Source organism: Dysidea avara, chromosome 4 (assembly GCF_963678975.1).
Source record: "Dysidea avara chromosome 4, odDysAvar1.4, whole genome shotgun sequence".
In the NCBI taxonomy this organism is placed as follows: Eukaryota; Metazoa; Porifera; class Demospongiae; order Dictyoceratida; family Dysideidae; genus Dysidea; species Dysidea avara.
The window spans coordinates 44,987,643-45,008,352 of record NC_089275.1 but is presented as its reverse complement, the minus strand read 5'-3'; the positions used below and the strand labels follow the sequence as shown (position 1 = coordinate 45,008,352).

The 20,710-nt window shown below is 37.7% G+C and overlaps 1 protein-coding gene across 1 annotated transcript; it reads left to right on the top strand.

The window, feature by feature from the left end:
* The first annotated feature begins 5,853 nt into the window (after window positions 1-5,853).
* On the top strand, window positions 5,854-19,675 carry LOC136252378 (N-acetylgalactosamine-6-sulfatase-like). The gene is made up of 2 exons (XM_066044803.1): window positions 5,854-6,001; window positions 17,766-19,675. The coding sequence occupies exon 2, from the start codon at window positions 17,781-17,783 to the stop codon at window positions 19,482-19,484; it is 1,704 nt and encodes a 567-aa protein (XP_065900875.1). The 5' UTR covers window positions 5,854-6,001; window positions 17,766-17,780; the 3' UTR covers window positions 19,485-19,675.
* The last annotated feature ends 1,035 nt before the right edge of the window (window positions 19,676-20,710 follow it).

Here is a 20,710-nt window from a genome sequence, read left to right as displayed (position 1 = left end):
CCACTGATTCATCTTGCAAAAAGGCATGGAATGCTGACCAGGAAACTATGCCACTCAGATTTTTGTCCAGCAGCTCACAAGCATGATGTAACCATCTTTGCTCTTTTAACTTTGCATCTGCTAGCACTCCATCTTGAGATACTAAAGTACATGTATTAGATGTAGGGAGAACTGACACTTTTGCACTCTGCAAAGCCACAGCAGGTACAGTAGAAAAAATGTGTGGTAAATTGTGGTTCTTTTCACTGTTAGTCAAACTCAACTTAATATCATTCTGCATTTCTCCCAAGTTTAAGAAAGTGGGAAATTGAAAGAGGCTAATTCCTGTTCCATGAAACGAACCTTTGGCTGTGGTACTTGAGGGATTGTGATCAAGGTTGTCGAGTGCACCAACAGTAAACAAACCTTTTCGCAAGTTAGCTGGAACAACAAGTCCCTTCTCTTCATAGTCTTGAGTTTTTAACTGGCTTTCTGTTTCAAGAACCCTGTCATAGCTTACACTTAGACCTAAGTCATATAGATGGTTTACTATCTTTTTAGACCTAGTTTCTGTGTGAATTTACATCCCAATATGTGACCAACCAGTCTGACAAAACCGGGCTTATCGCCTATTCAAAAGCATCGAGAAATGCCGGTTTTAAGTATTTAGTGTGTTGTAGCTCGCCAAGGATTGAAGCTATGTGTACCAAATTTTCACACGTCTTACACCAATTCCTTACCTTCCAGGGCATCCCCTGTGCAAGTAGCCAACAACTAAGTTTCCCGCCATTTTAGATAGTTTTTAAACCTAGGTTGACTGTATCAGGCGAGCTGCAAATTGGGTGGGAAGCGGGGGCCCTGCAAGGCGGGCAAGATGGTGTTCAAAAATTGAATATGAAGGCCAAGGGATAAATTGGGCCAAGTTTTGAGCCAATGAGGTCTCAAAACTGGCTAAAATGAAAGGAAACCCAAGGCAGGGATACTTATTCAACACCACAGAGCTGTACAGCCACACACAGTCATTCCCAGGCTGACCAGAGCTCCATTAAGGCCCCACACCACACATACGGATCGCCACTGGGCTTTGGAAAAGCAGCCAGCAAAACCAGACCACTCAAGTCTAGCTGATTTTAAATGTGGAATTAGATAGTTTATTCATGTAGCTGTGTGTCCTGGGTGAAAAATCGAATCTGCTGACATGGGAGATAAGACCGGTTTTCTCAGACTGGGTCACATATAGAGAGGCAATGGAGGTTCTCTCTCCAATGAATGACGAGACTTAACAGTAGCTAGCGTGTGCTTACTGAAATTAAAACGGAGTGTTTGTGAGATTGTGAGGCTTGCCTGTGAATCGGTGGAATCTTGACATTGTAAGTCAACACCATTTAGTATCATGGGTACTAGAGTCTTGAGACAAGATGGCACTGACTCTTGCTGGCAGCCAGGTGGAAATTTACCATCAAAAGAAAAACCTTTGTAACTTGTAATGTCTTTCCACACAATTTTAGCCAACAATACCATTTCTGCTTCATGATCTTGTGTGGTAGCCTGTTTTAACATCTCCTGTATACCTTCCTCAAAAATCTTAAGTTTATTTTTGCCATCGCTTTATTCTTGTGCTTGTGGAGAACTTTCTCCCTAAATCAAATCCTGTTTATCTCCTTCTCAACACCTAGGTCATATAACCTCTTTCCATACAATTGGTACAAATCAGAAAATTTAAACCAAAAGGTTCCACCTTCCACACAGTTTTTGATGTAAGCAAGGAGTTCTACTAGTGCTCTCGCTTTAACCTTTTTCTCAAAATTTTCTCCAAACTCCTGCTGATTTTGTTGTACCAATGATCGATGGCGATTCTGCAGTGCTGTTACACTGCAGATGGTATTTGGCTTCAAGTGCTATGACATCCCCGCCCTCCATCCTAGCTATCACCTCTATGTCTTGCAGGCTAACAGCTATCTGTCGAATATTCTGGTCTGCTTCCAGTGCTCTAAACTCATGTAGATGTCCATCGTCTTGTTGGCAGAACAAACAAGCCATTTTATCTGTTGACTGGCGTCGATGGGACTTCACATTTGAAATACTGCTTCCTACAAAACCTTCCTTAGCTTGCATTTGGGCTTTAATTTCTCATTGCTAAATTTTACATAACAAGATTTATGTCATGCTGCTTGGTTTTGCACTAGTTCTTCAGTTGTAATATCATTACTGCACTTTAGGACAACTGGCAATGTTCCAAGTACTCTGAAAGCGCCAACATTAGTGAGAGTATGGTACTGACAGGTCCCTGTATCCTTTTGCATTCAGTGGACATTTCAATGGTTCCTTTGTCTTTTGCTGACAGATCAGACACATACTCCAATCCATATTTAAAACTTTAGTTCTACTACATCTGTTTATTAGACAACACCATGTGAACTTAATATTAACACACAGATAAGCCATTTACCTTAGAAAGTATTCAAAATCTCAACCCCACAAGCAAAAAGTAGTTGTCAGTGGTAGCCATGCATGTTGTCAATGACAACCATATGTGTGGCTGCTTTACTACAGCTGATTTTTTTTGCCATTGTGTAATATAATATTGACACTATAATGGGAAACGCATGGGAAACACATATTCATTTTGTCTGACTTCATGTTCAATTGGTTTCATTATATCAAGTACATTAAATGCACAAAAAATGGGAAGCCATATATGTGGTCTGGTTCCTATCAAAAATTGAAAGGTGATAGGGTAGACAACATTTTGAGAAAGTTTGGTGCTTTTGTCCGGAATGTCCACATCCATTCAAAATTTGCCATTAAGCTGCCCTACTATTACCCCCTCCCATAGATAATGTATCACTGTCCGGAATGTCCACATCCATTCAAAATTTGCCATTAAGCTGCCCTACTATTACCCCCTCCCATAGATAATGTATGATGGTAAAAGTGCAAATTATAAAATGTCATATCTCATGACCTATATAATATAATTATGCTATCCTTTTAAAATTTGGAGATGTTCCTTTTGACATTCACACCTACAAAATAATGTAAATTTCAGGTTGCTAGGGGCAACAGTTTAAAATTCCTTATTATGAAATTCATCTATTGGCTACCGCCGAATCTGGGAAGTAGCTAGACATGATTTAGTATTTGTATTTTACCAGACCCTTACTTTTTGCGAAGGGACGGGCGGCGCCAGACTAGATTGCATATCAAAAGGAATGGTTATCTCAGACACGATCTTCCCATGATATGAAGCTAACTAGTAAGCTGGATTGTGTGATAAAACAGGACTCTAAGATAGGGTCCGCAACGCGAAAAATCGATATCCTCCAATCAACTACCTAACTGTTGTCATGTGTTAGGCTAAGTGTAACTTGAATAACACCAGCGTGGCAGCCAAGTTTGTTACTTTCTTCTGGTAGAAAACGATACAAATGTCTTAAAACCACGTGATTTTTCGCTGCAGCGGTTCGTAGGGTTCTTCGTATGCCACGATATTCACTCTCAACATTGTTCAAGTAGTCTATCATCAACTCAAAGTATTGGTGGTTTGATTTTATTGGTCAGTTTCTGGTGGCAGCACGATCTGTGCAGCTTTTTGACGACAGACAAAATGTTTCTTAAATTCCTCTGGAGCACAGGACAAGCAGAGCAGCAACTGCGCCGTTGGTCAGCAATGACCAGTACTAGGTAAAGTACCTGCATGTGGAGTATGGTTATAATTGAAGCTTGTTAGCCATCTGGCTGAGCCATCTATATGCTGAAATTCGGCCAAAATAACGCGATTTTTGCGAACAAATACCAGAATGGTTGATACATCAGTGAAACAGTCTCCAACAGCAAGGATACGAAGCTTATAAACACCTAATAATACGGCTATCTCGCCCAGTAAACGCATAGAGCAATCCAGTGCATGAAATAGGCACTCACGTGATTGAAATTCAAATTGCGGAAATACCTATGAAATCGCTTTCATTTCTGATTAGGAACCATGCATTGTGCTCCTTTTGTAAATATTTGTGTTAATTGCTCATTCAGGCGTGGTCTGAGCCAGTGCAGGTGTGTTTTGTACTATGATGGTATCGTAGGAAGAGTCTTAGACTGCTGGGCTAGTCGAGATGCTGAACCTAACGCAAACAAACTGATTGTCACTTGATTCCAAGTAATTTTAAGGTCATTGGAATAGATTATAGTTGTATTTTCGGAGATATATATATATATATATATATATATATGATTGTAAAACTCACAAATTTGAGTATAAAAACAATGTCTTTAGATTATTAATTACTGTTTTTCATTGAATGTGTCATGCAGTGTTGATTGAAGAATACTATCAAAATCATTTAGGGAAAAAATATCATTGATTGGTAGTTGATTCCATAGGGTAATTGATCTTGGGTAAAAACTAAATTTGTATGCATCAACAGTAGCAGATGGTTTGATAAATTTATCCTGGTTTCCTCGTAAACATCTTGTAGAATGTACAATATAACTGGGGATAGGAAGCTCTACTAGGTGATTGACGATCTTGTAGAACATCAAGAGACGAAGCCTTGTAGCTATGGTGGTACACTATGGATTTTAACTTTAGTGAATTTAGGATATGTGATATACTACTTAATCTGCGGTAATTTGACACAATAAAACGAGCAGCACGCTTCTGAATAGCTTCTAGTTTATTGATGTAGTATTGCATGTGTGGGGACCAAACTGTCGCAGCATAGTTTAAAATTGGCAGAACAAATATCTTGTAGATTTGAATATCAATCACGTGAGTGCCTATTTCATGCATTGAACTACTCTATGCGTTTACTGGGCGAGATAGCCGTATTGTTAGGTGTTTATAAGCTTCGTATCCTTGCTGTTGGAGACTGTCTCACTGATGTATCAACCATTCTGGTATTTGTTCGCAAAAATCGCGTCATTTTGGCCGAATTTCAGCATATAGATGGCTCAGCCAGATGGCTAACAAGCTTCAATTATAACCATACTCCACATGCAGGTACTTTACCTAGTACTGGTCATTGCTGACCCACGGCGCAGTTGCTGCTCTGCTTGTCCTGTGCTCCAGAGGAATTTAAGAAACATTTTGTCTGTCGTCAAAAAGCTGCACAGATCGTGCTGCCACCAGAAACTGACCAATAAAATCAAACCACCAATACTTTGAGTTGATGATAGACTACTTGAACAATGTTGAGAGTGAATATCGTGGCATACAAAGTGCCCTACGAACCGCTGCAGCGAAAAATCACGTGATTTTAAGACATTTGTATCGTTTTCTACCAGAAGAAAGTAACAAACTTGGCTGCCACGCTGGTGTTATTCAAGTTACACTTAGCCTAGCACGTGACAATAGTTAGGTAGTTGATTGGAGGATATCGATTTTTCGCATTGCGGACCCTATCTAAGAGCAGTGACTCATGCTACCATCAAGCTCAAGACAGGCGGATAGATTAGAGAATTTGCTGGATGGACATGCAAGCTTAATTGCCAATGGTCTCCTTTTTTTTAAAAGTGTAAACGATTGTCACAATGCAGTTGCGGTTCATGTCTCTCTTTTTTTCTCATTTTTTGCCAGGGGAGAGAATGCTGGATAGAGGGCGCTTCTACATGTATTCTTTAATCGATAAGCGCCACCTTGTCAATCAGCTTGTCAATGATGCAACACCAAGGCGGAGTTTAAGTTTAATTAATGATGTCATTGCTTACTAAAGATGTATAGACTGCCGAGGTGCAACAAAGGAGACAAAGGCATTAGGCATTACGAACAGATGTCGAAAGTGTCAGTGCATAAAGCCGTCCAAGTCAACATGGTAATAGCAAGAGTCCATAATAAGAATGGACTCTTGGTAATAGCTATATATACTGGCTATGTGCCACTGGAGAATTTACGGAGAATTTGTTTACTTAAAACTCGGATACTGGAATTCCTCTCTAAAAACAGGGGTGGGACGTTCACCATCATCGCGATTGCTGGCTAGCTACTGATTATAGCGTATCTATTTCTTCTAGAAATAAGCTAAGCGTAAGTTGTGAATAGTATTATGTGTTTAGCTCGTATAGCTAAAATATGACACGCCGCAGTCAAGCGAATCCTAGCTACCACTGTTTAAGTGTTTATTTATATTATCATTGTCTTAGTCCAATTAATGGTTTCTTGTCCACAGGATTCGTGTCTATGGTATGCACCTATTAATGTATAGTCTCGTGGCGCCTAACCCCCAAAAGGGTGTGGTGAAACTGTGTACGAAAAGTTTGAGTTCTGGTGGAATGTTTATTGGATGACGTTTACGTGTTACGTAAGTGCAATGTTTACGTCACAAGTTCAACCAGATCCGCTTACAGCATCACCAAATTAATGGCGCTACTTTATTTGTTCAACATTAAAACGAACCCAACAGAATTGTATGGCCGTTTTCTCAACGATTTTAAGTGGCAAAGTCACCAGATAATACAACATACACATTGGAGCTAAAACAATAATTATACTAAATATACAGTCAAGTTGGAAGGGAGACGCTGGTCATAGTGAGGAAGGATGAATACAGGGTAAAGGAGGAAAAGTGGGAACTGGTATATAGGTACTAGTGGATTGAAACAAGAGATGAATGGATGGTAATCATTGGAATAGTGTGTAGCATTAAAGTCAGATGTCAGTTCGTAAACAGACAGATCTGGTCCAGAAAGTGCTAAAGGTCTACTACTAACTGTAGGCGGATGATGAAGGGGCAAGTCACCGGATGTAATTAACCGTAAGCCGCGAATCTTTTGTAATGTACGCATTACATAATCAATTTGAAATGGAGCGATCTGATTGAAGCTTCCAACATTCCGGTAGTGCCAAACTTTTTTATACACAGTTTCACCAGACCCTTATTTTGAGGTCGGGCACTGCGAGACTAATTGTCCCACTACACCCCACTCGGGCATATAATTATGGGGATATAGTGGGGATTTGACGCAGCCAAATGTCAAATGCCCCATAGTTGGGAAAACCTATAGTGTCACATTCCCACTGTTGGCCTCAGTTGCAATACGATGATTTACTCGGGATTTGACATAACGTAGAAAGTTACAACAAAAAATACTTGGATGCTTAATCAACGATTGTCAAATGCCCCATAGTGGGGCAGCAGTTTCGTGTCAATTTCCTTTGTAAAGCCCCACTTACGCCTGAGGGTGGGGGGTGGGGCAATACACTGATAGGCGCATTGGGCATGGGTATCAAACTTTACCCAAGATTTAAAGTGGCTTAACTATTTTATAACACCATGCAGCCGCAATGTCAAATGAATTTTTAAATCTACTACCTCGTCTACCACCCTCATGATACAGTGATTCCTTTTGCCATTTCTGTAGTGCGCATTTAATTTTTTGAAGTTTATTTTAGATAAAATTGAGCGACAGCACTAGCACAGCTGGTTGTTTAGCATATGTTACAATGTATGTTTCCATCAAGGCTACATAGCTACATTACATGGTGGTCATTATACTTTTGAAAATAGATGTGTATTCTTAGGGTACGGATGCTGTGAGTTTCTAAAATCATAGCATGAGCAAGAGTGTCAGCTTGCATTAGCATGTGAATTCACTCGTTAATAAGGTATAGTTAAGATCCAAAAAGGTGTCTGAGAGTTAGTAAACCAATCTTGTGAGTTTCAGTGGGTTGATTTTTATTGTTGTAAGTGTTGTTTTAGTAAAAATTGAAGTACAGCGAATCACTAATTATTTTGTAGAGCACTTTACTCAGTAGCCTGGCCAAAAAGCAATGGACAACATTCTAGACGTTCCTGTACATTTTTTTGGACATGAGCCAAGATCCATCAAAAATTTACTTAACGGAAGCTCTACCAAACCCACTGTTTACATTTACACCATTGGTAGCTGGACTCCATCCCCTGAGTTACAAGTTAAGGGTCAATGTTTTCATTGCTATAGATATCCATGGAACAAAATAAAGGAAATGATGTATGGGAGATTATGTCACTTTGTATTATTAGTTGCATTACCAGGAAAATAATATAGGTGTTCAAGTTGCATATATGTGACTGTCTCAGCAAAAACCTGACTTGTGCGCACAATTAAAAAAAAAATTGTATTCACACAGCAATATCAGCATTGTCCAAGGAATGGACCACCAAAGTTTCAGCCTTCTGTGATGTGTAGTTTTGGAATTATAGCACTAGACAGTAGGAAGAGCAAGGTAACCAATTTGTACAGCGACTATACTGAAAATGAACTACAGGCGCTTACATTCGCAGCCATAACTTCCGTTTGGAATAGTCTACAGCATTGCAATTTGGCTTTAAACGTTCACCATGGATCGGCACATCAGCCACAGTATAGTATTAGCCCTGTAGATACTTGCTCATATGGATATGAAGGCGGTTTGGTAGAAGAAACGATGACAATATTGTTTACGTTTACCGAATCGTAAACAAACACACGTGACATGCATACCGTTGGAGCTAGAGACACGAAACAAAGATTTTCAACTCTCCATGAATAGGTGAATAAGATGGTATATAGTTTTAATCAATTTGAGTCTTCCTTTGTTGAGTACTGGCCCGATAAAAACTTGCGTAGTTTTTTGTAGCATGCGTAATTTTTATGAATTATTTTTAAATTTCGATTTTCTCAATACGCATGCTTGTGCGAACAAGTCGGGTTTTTGCTGAGATGGTCACATATAGCAATGACTGACAACTGTTCTATCAATAACCTGGAGCACTCTTCCATGCATATGCAGTGTACCACAAAACTAGCGTAGTGCCTATAGCTAACTAAGACAGATTTAAAGCTAAGTGTAAAAAAACTAAGTGTTTAAGGGAGTAGGGAGTAGCTACTGCTCAAAGCTATGCTAGCTTCTACTCATTTTAAATTTCTCTCGGAATCGCTATCTAAATTAAAGTTGCACATCTTGTTTTATTAGAGATGTCAAAACCTTGCAAAAATTCCAAAAAGTTTTCTCCCATAGATTTCATTAAGTCTTGCCAACATTAGACTTGTTTTATGATGATTGCCTAGTCAAGGCATTGCTGTTGTGGTGAGTTTCCTCATGATCAGCATAACAAGGCATGTGTTTATGCCCCTATGTATAATAATTTCCGTATGGAAGATAGCAGTTTTATCCTCTAAAAAGGTTAATTGTTTTCCTTTCCTTTCCATTGAAAATTTTTTCCAAAAATAGGCACGATTAAATGGATGCTAGTAACTCAGCCTTTCAAAAAGATTTTCAACTTTTGTTTTAGCAAAATATGACCACCTGTGTATTTACCTGCAAAGTTAATTTATTATGCTCTCTCATGTGTGGGAGAGTATAAATGACTTGTCTTGCATGTAGTTAGGTGGAATCTTTTGCTCTTAAAACCATCTGGTCTCAGCTAGTTGGTGTTGGATTTGCTCTGTTGTAGGTGCTCCCTTATACATTTAGCTAAGGGTAGCACAAGTGAGTTAGATCAAAATGTAGTTTAACAACTCTCTATCTTCTCTTTGCTTGCCACCATGCACAACTCGATATCTCTTTCTCCAGTGGACAAAAACTCCAAAGTTTATTTCTAGTATATTGTACATAGAACTCACGGATGACTCTTGGAGTATTCTTTACTACAGAAAAGCTACCAAAATACGAAATGTGAAAGATGTCTCACACTTAAGCCTTGTGACAGTGATCATCTAGTTGTATAAATGAGGTCTTGTCACCTTTTGAGATTAGCTAGCTATGTCTGCTGACCTGGCCTATCTGCTGCTATGTTATACTTCCTGGTGTAGCTGTGTGGCTGCAGTACTAAAGTGAAAATTCTACTAGTGGCTAACAGCGTCTCAGTGAACTGGAGGTGAGGAATATGATTGGTCGTTTTTCACAAAGGGAACATAAAAAAACAACATTACAAATGCGTGTGTAACAGAACACTGATAGCACCAGTATCAGATTGGCAATGGCAACACATGGACGTTTCAGATTGGGCTGTGTTATATGTCTTATACCATCAACATGCCAATCAGTCACTAAGTGCAGTGACGGGTCATCTGTGTGGGACACAATAAATCAATCAGTAGAGTGATCAGCAGGCAACCTCATCTGTCCTGATACTGAAATGCATCTGATGTGATGACAGTGCACAACTGCACGCACTACCGGCAGGTAACAGACCAGCAATGTTGGTATTACACTGTGAGCAGTTCAGTTACATTGTAGGTCACCGCTTCACTACACATGACCAACTAGTAGAGCTGAGCGATAGTAAAAATTTTACTATCACGATAGTTACTCATTAAATATCGCAATAGTGAATACTATTACGATAGTTTATGAAAAACTTTGCTCTTAACAAAGTCTTAATTGTATAGCTATGATTTGCAGTCATATAGAGAGTTATTTTGCATGTACAGGACATTTGTTAATTAACTGCGTGGGCGGCTGATGAATATGGACTTTTGGTAAAGCTTTTACAGGCCACTCCTTTGTAAGAAAGCTGCTGTATAGAAGGGTTGTTAATACCATTTTAATGCAGATCTGAACTTATCATAACTATCACGATAGTGATATCCCTACTATCACGATAACGATAGTGATTTACTATTGCGATATATCGCACTATCGATACTATTGCTCAGCCCTACCAACTAGCTAGCATATTTGACTCAAGCCTATGCATAGTTATCACAATTAGGGGTGGGCTGTGAGTGGTATCTTGGTTACTGAGCGGCAAATATTTTGAGGTTGAGCAATTTTTTTTTGCAGATTTGCAAACACTTTCAAAGTGTATTAAGGTCTAAATATTTTACAGATAAAATTTTCACTGATAGTTAACCCCCAAAACTGCGAAATCAGCAAAAATGTCCCCTATAACTATTTAGGCTATACGTTACATCATCAAACCGTGATATTCTGATGAAATGATGTAAAAATTCTTGGAAACAATATTATCAAACTATTGTAATTGCTGTGGTGTTCTCCATAAATGCCATAAAGTAAATATTCATGATACTCATAGTGAAAAAAGACTATTGTAAACATGGCAGGATGTCACACCTTTGCTTCTGGAATAGAGATACTGTAATAGAGCAGTTAAGAACACTCTAATAGAGCATTCACGCAAATACGAAAGTATTAACACTGAGATTTGTCAATGTGATAAGGAACTCATGGGAACAATGTACAGTACTGCTCCAATGTAACATCATCTCATGAGAGTGCGAGTGATTAAAAAACTCAAGGGTGTGGTACCCGTTTTGCTTGTGAGTATTCATCCCGTTTTGTTTTGGATAAAAATCGGGATGAACACTCGCAAGCAAAATGGGTGCCGTGCCCTTTAATTAGTGAGTTTTTAATTGCTAGCATTATAAAATTATGAGGGTGATGCAAAGCTGAGTATGAGCACTTTTATTGCTAGTCTGCAGACTTTTTGTCATGCATGGGACTTATACACTTGGCTGTACAAAACACCTCCTTAGTTATATATAGCTATATAGCAAAGTTAACGTCTATCTGATGTCTGATATACCTCCATGCATCATGAATCACGATAGTGGGTTCATAATAGGGATCGCCCATGTTTTTTTCAAAAATCCTAATAGAACGCACACCTAAAAACCACCTTGAAAAGCACCCTTCAACTCAAAACAACCCTCTAGTGGTTCTTTGCAATGAGTATTGGTCCACTAGTAAGTATCAAGTGAAAAAGAAGCAGTATGTGTATTTCAGACAACACTGAAATTTGCCAGATTGTTCATATTATTCTTATCATGAACCACGATAGTGGATTCATAATAGGGATCGCCCATGTTTTTTGCAAAAATCCTAATAGAGCGCAGACCTAAAAACCACCTTGAAAAGCATCCTTCAACTCAAAACAACCCTCTGGTGGTTCTTTGCAATGAGTATAGGTCCACTAGTAAGTATCAAGTGAAAAGGAAACAGTATGTTTATTTCAGACAACACTGAAATTTGCCAGTTTGTTCATATTATTATTATTCTTATTATTCATAATTATTATTATTCTTTCACAGGCATAGCGAAGTTTACAAGGAGAATCCTGGGATAAAAAGTAGCAAGGCTTGCTGAATGGATCATTGTGCGTGTCCATGACCTATTTTTGATTTCGTTTTCGGATGGAAACAGCCCAAACCGGGCTGTTTCTTCTTGCCAAACTCCATTACGCTCGAGAAGCCATACAAGAACACGCTCATAGTTAAGTTTTTTGGTGTGCGCTACTTGTGGCTATTAGAATCCGTCTTTATCAAACTCAGTATAGGCCAGGAAGCTTAATCTAGGCTGATGACTTTGTTGCAAGGTGGTTTTTTTTGCTCCGTGATTATTGTACCTGGGCGGGTTATCCAGATTAAATACTCTAATAGAGCAGTCACTTAAATACTCTAATAATGCAGTCAAGTGTATAACTACAATCCTTGCACTGAATTTGACAGCTATTAAAGGCACCAGTAATGTAAATTGTAGCTCATATTAGGAGACTGTCAGTTTGTATGCACATTGCAATTTGATTAGTTTCATGTGTACTGAAATGTAGACAGTGTTACTATGCAGAATGCAAAATTACACTATTCACAACAGTCTTTATTATCAATAAAAGAAATCTCATAATCCATTACTCGATTAATCAAAAAGTAGATGAATTAAAAATTGGAAATTTTAAAATGGGAATAGGGATCGCTGAAAAAAGCCACAAAACATGAAGGGATCGCTGGGGTGGTAATGTAAACCACAAATCCCTATTTTGACTCTCTGTCGGTGGTAATGTAAACCACAAATCCCTACTCACTTCAAAATGACAGAGTATGTAACTAAAGATTTATGACAGAATCAAAATAACAATTTGTGGTTTACATTACCACTCCAGCAATCCCTTCTTGTTTTGTGGCTTTTTTCAGCGATCCCTATTCCCTTTTTAAAATTTCCAATTTTTAATTCATCTTTATTATTCATAGTAGTATTATTATTATTATTCTTTCACAGGCATAGCGAAGTTTACAAGGAGAATCCTGGGATAAAAAGTAGCAAGGCTTGCTGAATGGATCATTGTGCATGTCCATGACCTATTTTTGATTTCGTTTTCAGATGGAAACAGCTGTTTCCTCTTGCCAAAACACCATTACGCTGGAGAAGCCATACAAGATTGCACTCAAAGTTAGGTTTTTTGGTGTGCGCTGCTTGTGGCTAATAGAATATATCTTTATTAAATTCAGTATAGGCCAGGAAGTTTAATCTGGGCTGATGACTTGTGGTTTTTCGCTCCGTGATTATTGTATGTGGGCGGGTTATCCAGATGAAATACTCTAATAGAGCAGTCACTTAAATACTCTAATAATGCAGTCAAGTTTATAACTACAATCCTTGCACTGAATTTGACTAAAGGCACCAGTAATGTAAATTGTAGCTCATATTAGGAGACGCTCAGTCTGTATGCACATTGCAATTTGATCAGTTTCATGTGTGTACTGAAATGTTGACAGCGTTACTATGCAGAATGCAAAATTACACTATTCACAATAGTCTCTTTATAATCCATTACTGAATTAATAAAAAGTACGCAAAGTAGATGAATAAAAAATTGGAAATTTTAAAATGGGAATAGGGGTCGCTGAAAAAAGCCACGAAACAAGAAGGGATCGCTGGGGTGGTAATTTAAACCACAAATCCCTATTTTGACTCACTTCAAAATGACAGAGCATGTAACTAAAGATTTATGACAGAGAGTCAAAATAGGGATTTGTGGTTTACATTACCACCCCAGCGATCCCTTCTTGTTTGGTGGCTTTTTTCAGTGATCTCTATTCCCATTTTAAAATTTCCAATTTTTTATTCATCTAGTATACATATAGTTCAATGAATGGTATTACGTCATGCATATGTTATTTTGCAGTTCCATTAATTCACTTGTGTAGGCAAGTGGAGTTTGATGGTAGGCCACCTGTCAAGATATGAAAAGGATATCATGATAATCAGTAATATTATGATATTTTTCCCATGATATAATCGTGATAGTAAACTTTTAGTACTGCGAGTTGCAGTCATATTTTAATTTTTATGACAGGCAAAATTATACATGCTATACAAACAACAAATTTAATAATAAATGTGCAAGTTTCAATCGAGCAATTACTCAGAGAAGCAAGTCTTACATCAATCAAACTTATATAATATTATATATATAATCTTATTTACCTCCTCATGCAGAGTTCAAATTTCTTCCTATGACTACAAAGTATGCTTGTCATGTACATTTGGTATATACATGTATGTATGTACAGTAGAACCTCGATTATCCGAACAGTATAAGTGACTGCTCTATTAGAGTTTTTCGTCATAAAGTGAACGTTTTATTAGAGTAGCGTATGTTCTATTAGAGTAGTTGAACAGAAACTCCCTATAAAAATGAATGGGCTTCATTTATCCGAACAAATTCACTTATCTGAACACTTTTATGATTGAACTGGCACACAGGTGTTCGGATAATGGAGGTCCTACTGTATGTATATAACACTTTCACACCTCAGATCAAAGGAGCCGCCCGGGCTACATTTTGTATGTAGTCTACAACTAGGCAGTGATTATATAGACGTTGATGCTGAAATCGATTGTGGAAAACACTCATGTTATTAGGATGCACGACTTGGATTTCGCTATGAAAACCACTCAGATGGAGTGTTTTGTTATCCTCGCCATCCTACGAGTTGAAAACCGTTGGGCTAAGGTGAAAACTAGTGCTATAGCTTATTCATCAATTGTTTCCGCACATTTTCAAATACGGAACGCCCCCATCACGAAGCTACCACTCTGCATGGAGTAACCACTCTACAAGCAAGCTTACCTGCCTAGGCCTTTAGTGAGCTTCGTAGTTTTTCCATAAATGATTCAATAGCACTGACTAAAACATTAAACTCGTTTAACGGAAATTCTTCGTGATACCTCTAGGATATGTCCGTTTATCATAACCGAACGTAACCAGAACATACTAGCTGCTGACCCATAACCAAAAAATTTTGGTATGCATATATAATACATCCAGTGGCTGCACTCGTATTGGCTTGGGTGATTGATCGCCCTGTACAGGCTATCAGCCTAACAAGTGTTACATATTAGCTGTAACATGGGCATTCGGGCTTTGCCTGATATGTATGCCCTCTGCCCTCAGGCCTGCGGCCCTCGGGCAGTCGGGCATTCATATCAGGCAAAGCCCTCATGCCCATGTTACAACTATCACATGTAAACAAGATTATCATCATATCTTTATGTAAATTCCTTTATACTCGTATGTGCTAGTGAATTCTGAATGTCACCTGAAAGGGTTATTAATGCAACATGTATTGGTTCCTGATACTGTACTGTTGGAGTGATTTCAAACTATTACTATGAAGGAAATCTGCAATGGACTATTATACGTATTATACCATAATTATTCCACAAATAGCTAGTAGATTTGTTTATAATATTATTTCAGTTTTAAAACATTTTCTCATGAATCAACCTCCAATGCTCAAACTTTCACAGGAAATTCTTGCTATACAGTATAAATCACATGTGATCTTGGATATGGTTTTATTCTAGAGTGAGATTTGAACATATTAACCTATCCATCTCTCTATGTATATATGTGACCAGATCTGCGAAAACCCGACATAATGGCGCAAGCATAGTATAAGCCATTGATTTGCAATGGGTAAAATATTTGCGTAATCGACAAAAAAATTCATTAAATTGTTAAACGCTTTGTTCTTTGTGAAGGAAGGGTCCTATGATAAAAACCTGGATATTGTCTTATTCGCCTACTCAAGCAGAGTTATAAAATCTTTGGTTCGTTGCAGTAGATCAAAGGATACGTAAGTTATGGGCATTTTTTTACGTCACGTCGAAACGATCGTACGCGATCAATTTTTCTTCACTGATTTCGTCTCTGTATGCAGTGAAGAATGGTAATAGAAAAAACACTTACCCAGTAATGGACTCCCCTATTCATGGCGAACACAATGATGCAAGTTGCAACTCTGTACTGCATTGTATTTGTATGTTACAGCCGTTTTTGTAAGCGCATGTAATTTATTTTCCCAATACTTGCTGTACAAATCAATCTTTCTGTTGTTGCTACTTTGTAGGGCTGTAACTCCGAAAGTTGTTGCCATATGAGGCTGAAACTTGGCCAGAGCATACACTTGGCTAAGTAGATTATAAATATTCAACAATAAAGAATTTTAAAAATGCGCCATTATGTCTGGTTTTCGCAGATCCGGTCACATATGTATCTCTTGGAAACAACCACTTAACCCCCTCCACTCACCAACCCAATTGTAAGGGATTCACCTAAGTACTATTTAGGGTTCAAAACTGGCTAAAATGAGAGGAAATTTACAGTACAGGCCTTTGTTTAATCATATCAAAACTAGTCTGTACATTTTGTCAAATGAAGCCATATGCGTATTTCGTTTTTTCAATACATTTTGTACGCAAAACACATGTTTTTAAAGCGTAAAGTTTCATTACACCTTACACATTAGACTTTTCCAAAAAAAACGGGTGGAATTAACAATTTCTAACCTTCAGCTTTCTTTTGTTCAATACAATTTTATCACAATTCAACCGGGAAGTCACTGCTCTTGGAGGCTGAAGTCCGTTGATTGCAAATAACTCCCATACATTGCGTATTGATGATTGCGCATGGCTCAATTATCGCGATGATTCTAAGTCACACATGGGGAAATCCCCATTAAAACGGGTAGCATTATTTAGAGCAGTCTAGCAGCAACAGGTTGGTGTGAAATTTATGTGGATTGCGACAGTATTTGCCAGTGCTCTGGTGGGTTAAACGTTTGTAACAAAAACTCCATATATTTGAATGGACACATGAAATACCTACTTCCCAGAGAGCTACTTTTCGGATGCTACTCGATGCAACAGGAGTTCTAGTGGACTGAGGTTTGTAGTAATGTATTTTATATCAAGTAGGAAGAGAGATTCTACTAGTAACTCAGAGTCAAATTTTCGTATACGCGTAATTTAATTTTTGCGGTAAACTTGACACAAGTTTTGATATGTATCACTGAGCTATATTATACAGCCAGATCCATGCAACCATTCCCAGGTTGGCCAGAGTTTAATCAAGTCCTTAGACTGCTCTTCTGGGCCTATAGTAGCTGAACCAGTTGTATTTTGATCTTTTTCACTTGTGTTTTTATCAAGTAAAAGGTTTTCTCTCACCATGATTACTTGTGATCCACTGAGCGAAAACCGGCCATTTTTGCAAAATTCTATTTTGCTATAAAAATGTATTGACATAAACCAGGTAGAAATACGTGTTCTACGTAAAAAGTTTACGCACATTTTAATTGCTTTGGTTTACACTGAAACAAAGCTCAACTCTATAAACCCTAGATTCTTCCAGTTCATGGTGAACAGACTGAGTCAAACCCCATCTTTGTACCTTGTTTCATTTGTGAGTAATGATCGATTAAATAAGCGCCTGTATTTTATTTGCCATAGTAACAGTCTAGTGCTATAACTCCAAGACTATTCATCATAAAAGACTGAAACTTTTTCTGTCCACTTGTTTGTTACTATAGATAAGCAATAAAACGGAATTTGAGGAATGTGCAAAAATGGCCGGTTTTTGCTGAGTGGATCACAGTATTGTCATATTTATCAAATATCTACCCAAACTATGTACAGTGTACAGAATATGTATATAGAGTGTATTTATTGTTCATGTTCTTAAATTAATGTGGGCACATAGTAGTCTGTACCGATGCTTTGTTTTATGTGTAATGATAAATTACAGGTGCTGTTGTCTAAAATGTCCAGGCCTATACAGATAAATAAGACTCCCACAATTACATTGACTGTATCGATACTTGTTCTTATGATCTGTGGATTCTGGTTAGCAACATGTACAACTAATACTGATGATGCTGTATTGCCATCATCTCAAGAGGAGGATAGAGATACAATGCAGGACACATATGAAATGGCTGCAACAACTGATACAACAAAAGTGAAAGCAAAATCAACAACAACAGTAGAAGCAACAACAGCAGGAGAAGCTGAGGAAGTGCTAGTAGAGATAAAGGACAAAGTCACAAAGAACACTCCTAATATTATATTTGCACTAGCGGATGATCTGGGTTGGGGTGATGTTGAGTATAACAATGGCAATCCCATTACTCCTAACTTGAACAAGATGGCAAAAACAACAAACGCTATGCTACTGCAGAGATATTACAGTGGTAGTCCAGTCTGTTCACCTACCAGGGGTACTGTGCTAACAGGTAGAAATCATAATAGATATTGTATTTGGGATGCAAACAAGGGACACTACCAACCAGACTTTGGAGTACCTGAAGGAATGCCTCTACCACTATCAGAAATTTCAGTAGCAGAAATATTGCGTAGAGCTGGATATGCTACAGCGTTGTTTGGTAAATGGCACCTTGGAGATTTTAAACCCTTAAAAAATGGGAATAAAAAATGGCCAGTCTCCCATCCGGGTCAACATGGATTTGAGCAATGGATAGCTACTACAAGATCAGCTAGAACTTGTACACTGAACTGTGGTTGTTTCAAGAATGCTAAATGTATTCTAGGCCACACTCAGAGACACCCAGAGTGCACTAACTACTACACTACAAGTAATCAGTCTGATCAGATTATATCATGGCCAAATCCTATTGAAGGTGAAGACTCACATTTTCTTTGGTCACTGGCAGAAAAATTCATCAGAGAGCAAGTTAATCTTAAAAAGCCATTTTTCCTATACCTACCATTTCATGCTGTCCATATACCTTATATTGCAACAGATGAATACAGAAACATGTACTTGAAGAAGAATTTCAATTCAGACCAAGCTGACTATTATGGTGTCATTTCAGCTATGGATGAAATAATTGGACGAATGCGTGATCTCTTAGAAGAGTTAGGTATAAAAGAAAACACCTTTCTATGGTTTAGTAGTGACAATGGTCCAGAGCATGGCACACCTGGAGTTACTAATGGATTACGTGATAGGAAGCGTAGTGTGTATGAGGGAGGGATTCGTGTTCCAGCAATAATAGAATGGCCAAATGTAATCAAGAGCAACAAAGTGTCCTGGTTTCCAATTGTTTCTAGTGATTTCCTGCCAACAGTTTATGATATACTTGGAGTTAAACCAGAAGATGATCGTCCATTAGATGGAATATCTATCCTGCCTTATTTACGAGGAGAAGTAGAACACAGGAACCACTCTATATTTTGGGCTTTTGTAATTCCTGGAAATTTTAATGGTAAATATGCTGCTGTTGTTAGTGGAGATCAATACAAATTAGTTGCTCACTACAATAATGGTAAAGTTATAGAATATCAGCTGTATGATTTGGTGAAAGATATAAAAGAAAGCAAGGATTTGAAAGATCAGTATCCAGATCTCAGCAGGCAGTTACTTCATGAACTTGAAGAATGGAGGTTGTCTGTAATTGACAGTACCAAGAAAGTAGGCTGTATTAAGTATAGCCGTGATTTGTAGAATGTCTAGTAAAACAATTTGATTTTGTAATAAACATTAAATAATTATATTTTTATAAGGATTAAAGAACAACGTACACTTATATGGTACAATGTATCTACAAATTACCAAAAAACCTATACTAATAATAATAAAGTGTAGCCATATTATGTTGACAACAGTTATAAAATAAAAGGTGGCAGCCAAGGAATGATATTCACGTCACTATAAATTTCAGTAAGTGTCATTATCAATTAATACTATTATTTCCTGACTCAGTAGCACCTTACAAAACGGAATTTTAGTAAGAATAATTACTTGGTAAATCACTAACCATCGCATACGTAGTGATCTTGTGTATCAACACTTTCTTTGCTTGCAAGACAACCGAGATGTAGCTAGCTTAACTATGGAGAGAAGAAACTGATCAAACAGTTGGCCTAACTAGCTCTACCTTCCTCCATATATAGATGTCAAATAATACACCTGTACATCCTGTACTGAAAAAATTGCACAAAATCTGGTTACCTCATAATCATATTTAAAACAAAAAACGCAACTGCATGCACAAAGCCAGTTCACTGAACATAGCTGCTGAATTGGCTGGTAGCTATTTCTTCATGCATAAGTTTGTTAACTTGGTATGCTGTTGGAAAACTTTAATTATTTTGCTGACATCAAAATTTCCCAAACATTTATATTATACTATTATTGTGATGGCTAATGTAGGAGTAGATAGATAGATTACATTTTTGTGTTTATTTTATTAATTGTTCTAATTGTAGTTCACTCAAGTCCTGGTCATATAATTATGTTGTGTAGATCTGAGACATACAAAGGTAGACATTTCTCATCATCAGTGATCAGCAACTTATAGTTGAATATCCTTCAAGGCTCTATATATCTTGGGACTTGTGCTTTCTTTGTTAATGAATTATACCTATATATGTTATACCATTGTCTGACATTAACTTGTTTACCAATGACACTGAGTTACATTTTAGTTACAGTTACGTATTACTGTGGAGCTGACCCTTCAGGCTGATATTCAACTTGTTCTGGCTAGTAGTTAATAAGTTAAAGCTTACTGTTGTTAAATCACTATTATTATTATATGAATTGTTGAATGGTTCTCATCAGCTTGATATGTACCTATTTTCAAACGATTCTGCTCTAAAGCAAATTTCTGTTATTACAAAGTACTTAGAAGTTTTATTAAGATGAAAATTTTATGTGATTAATGTCAG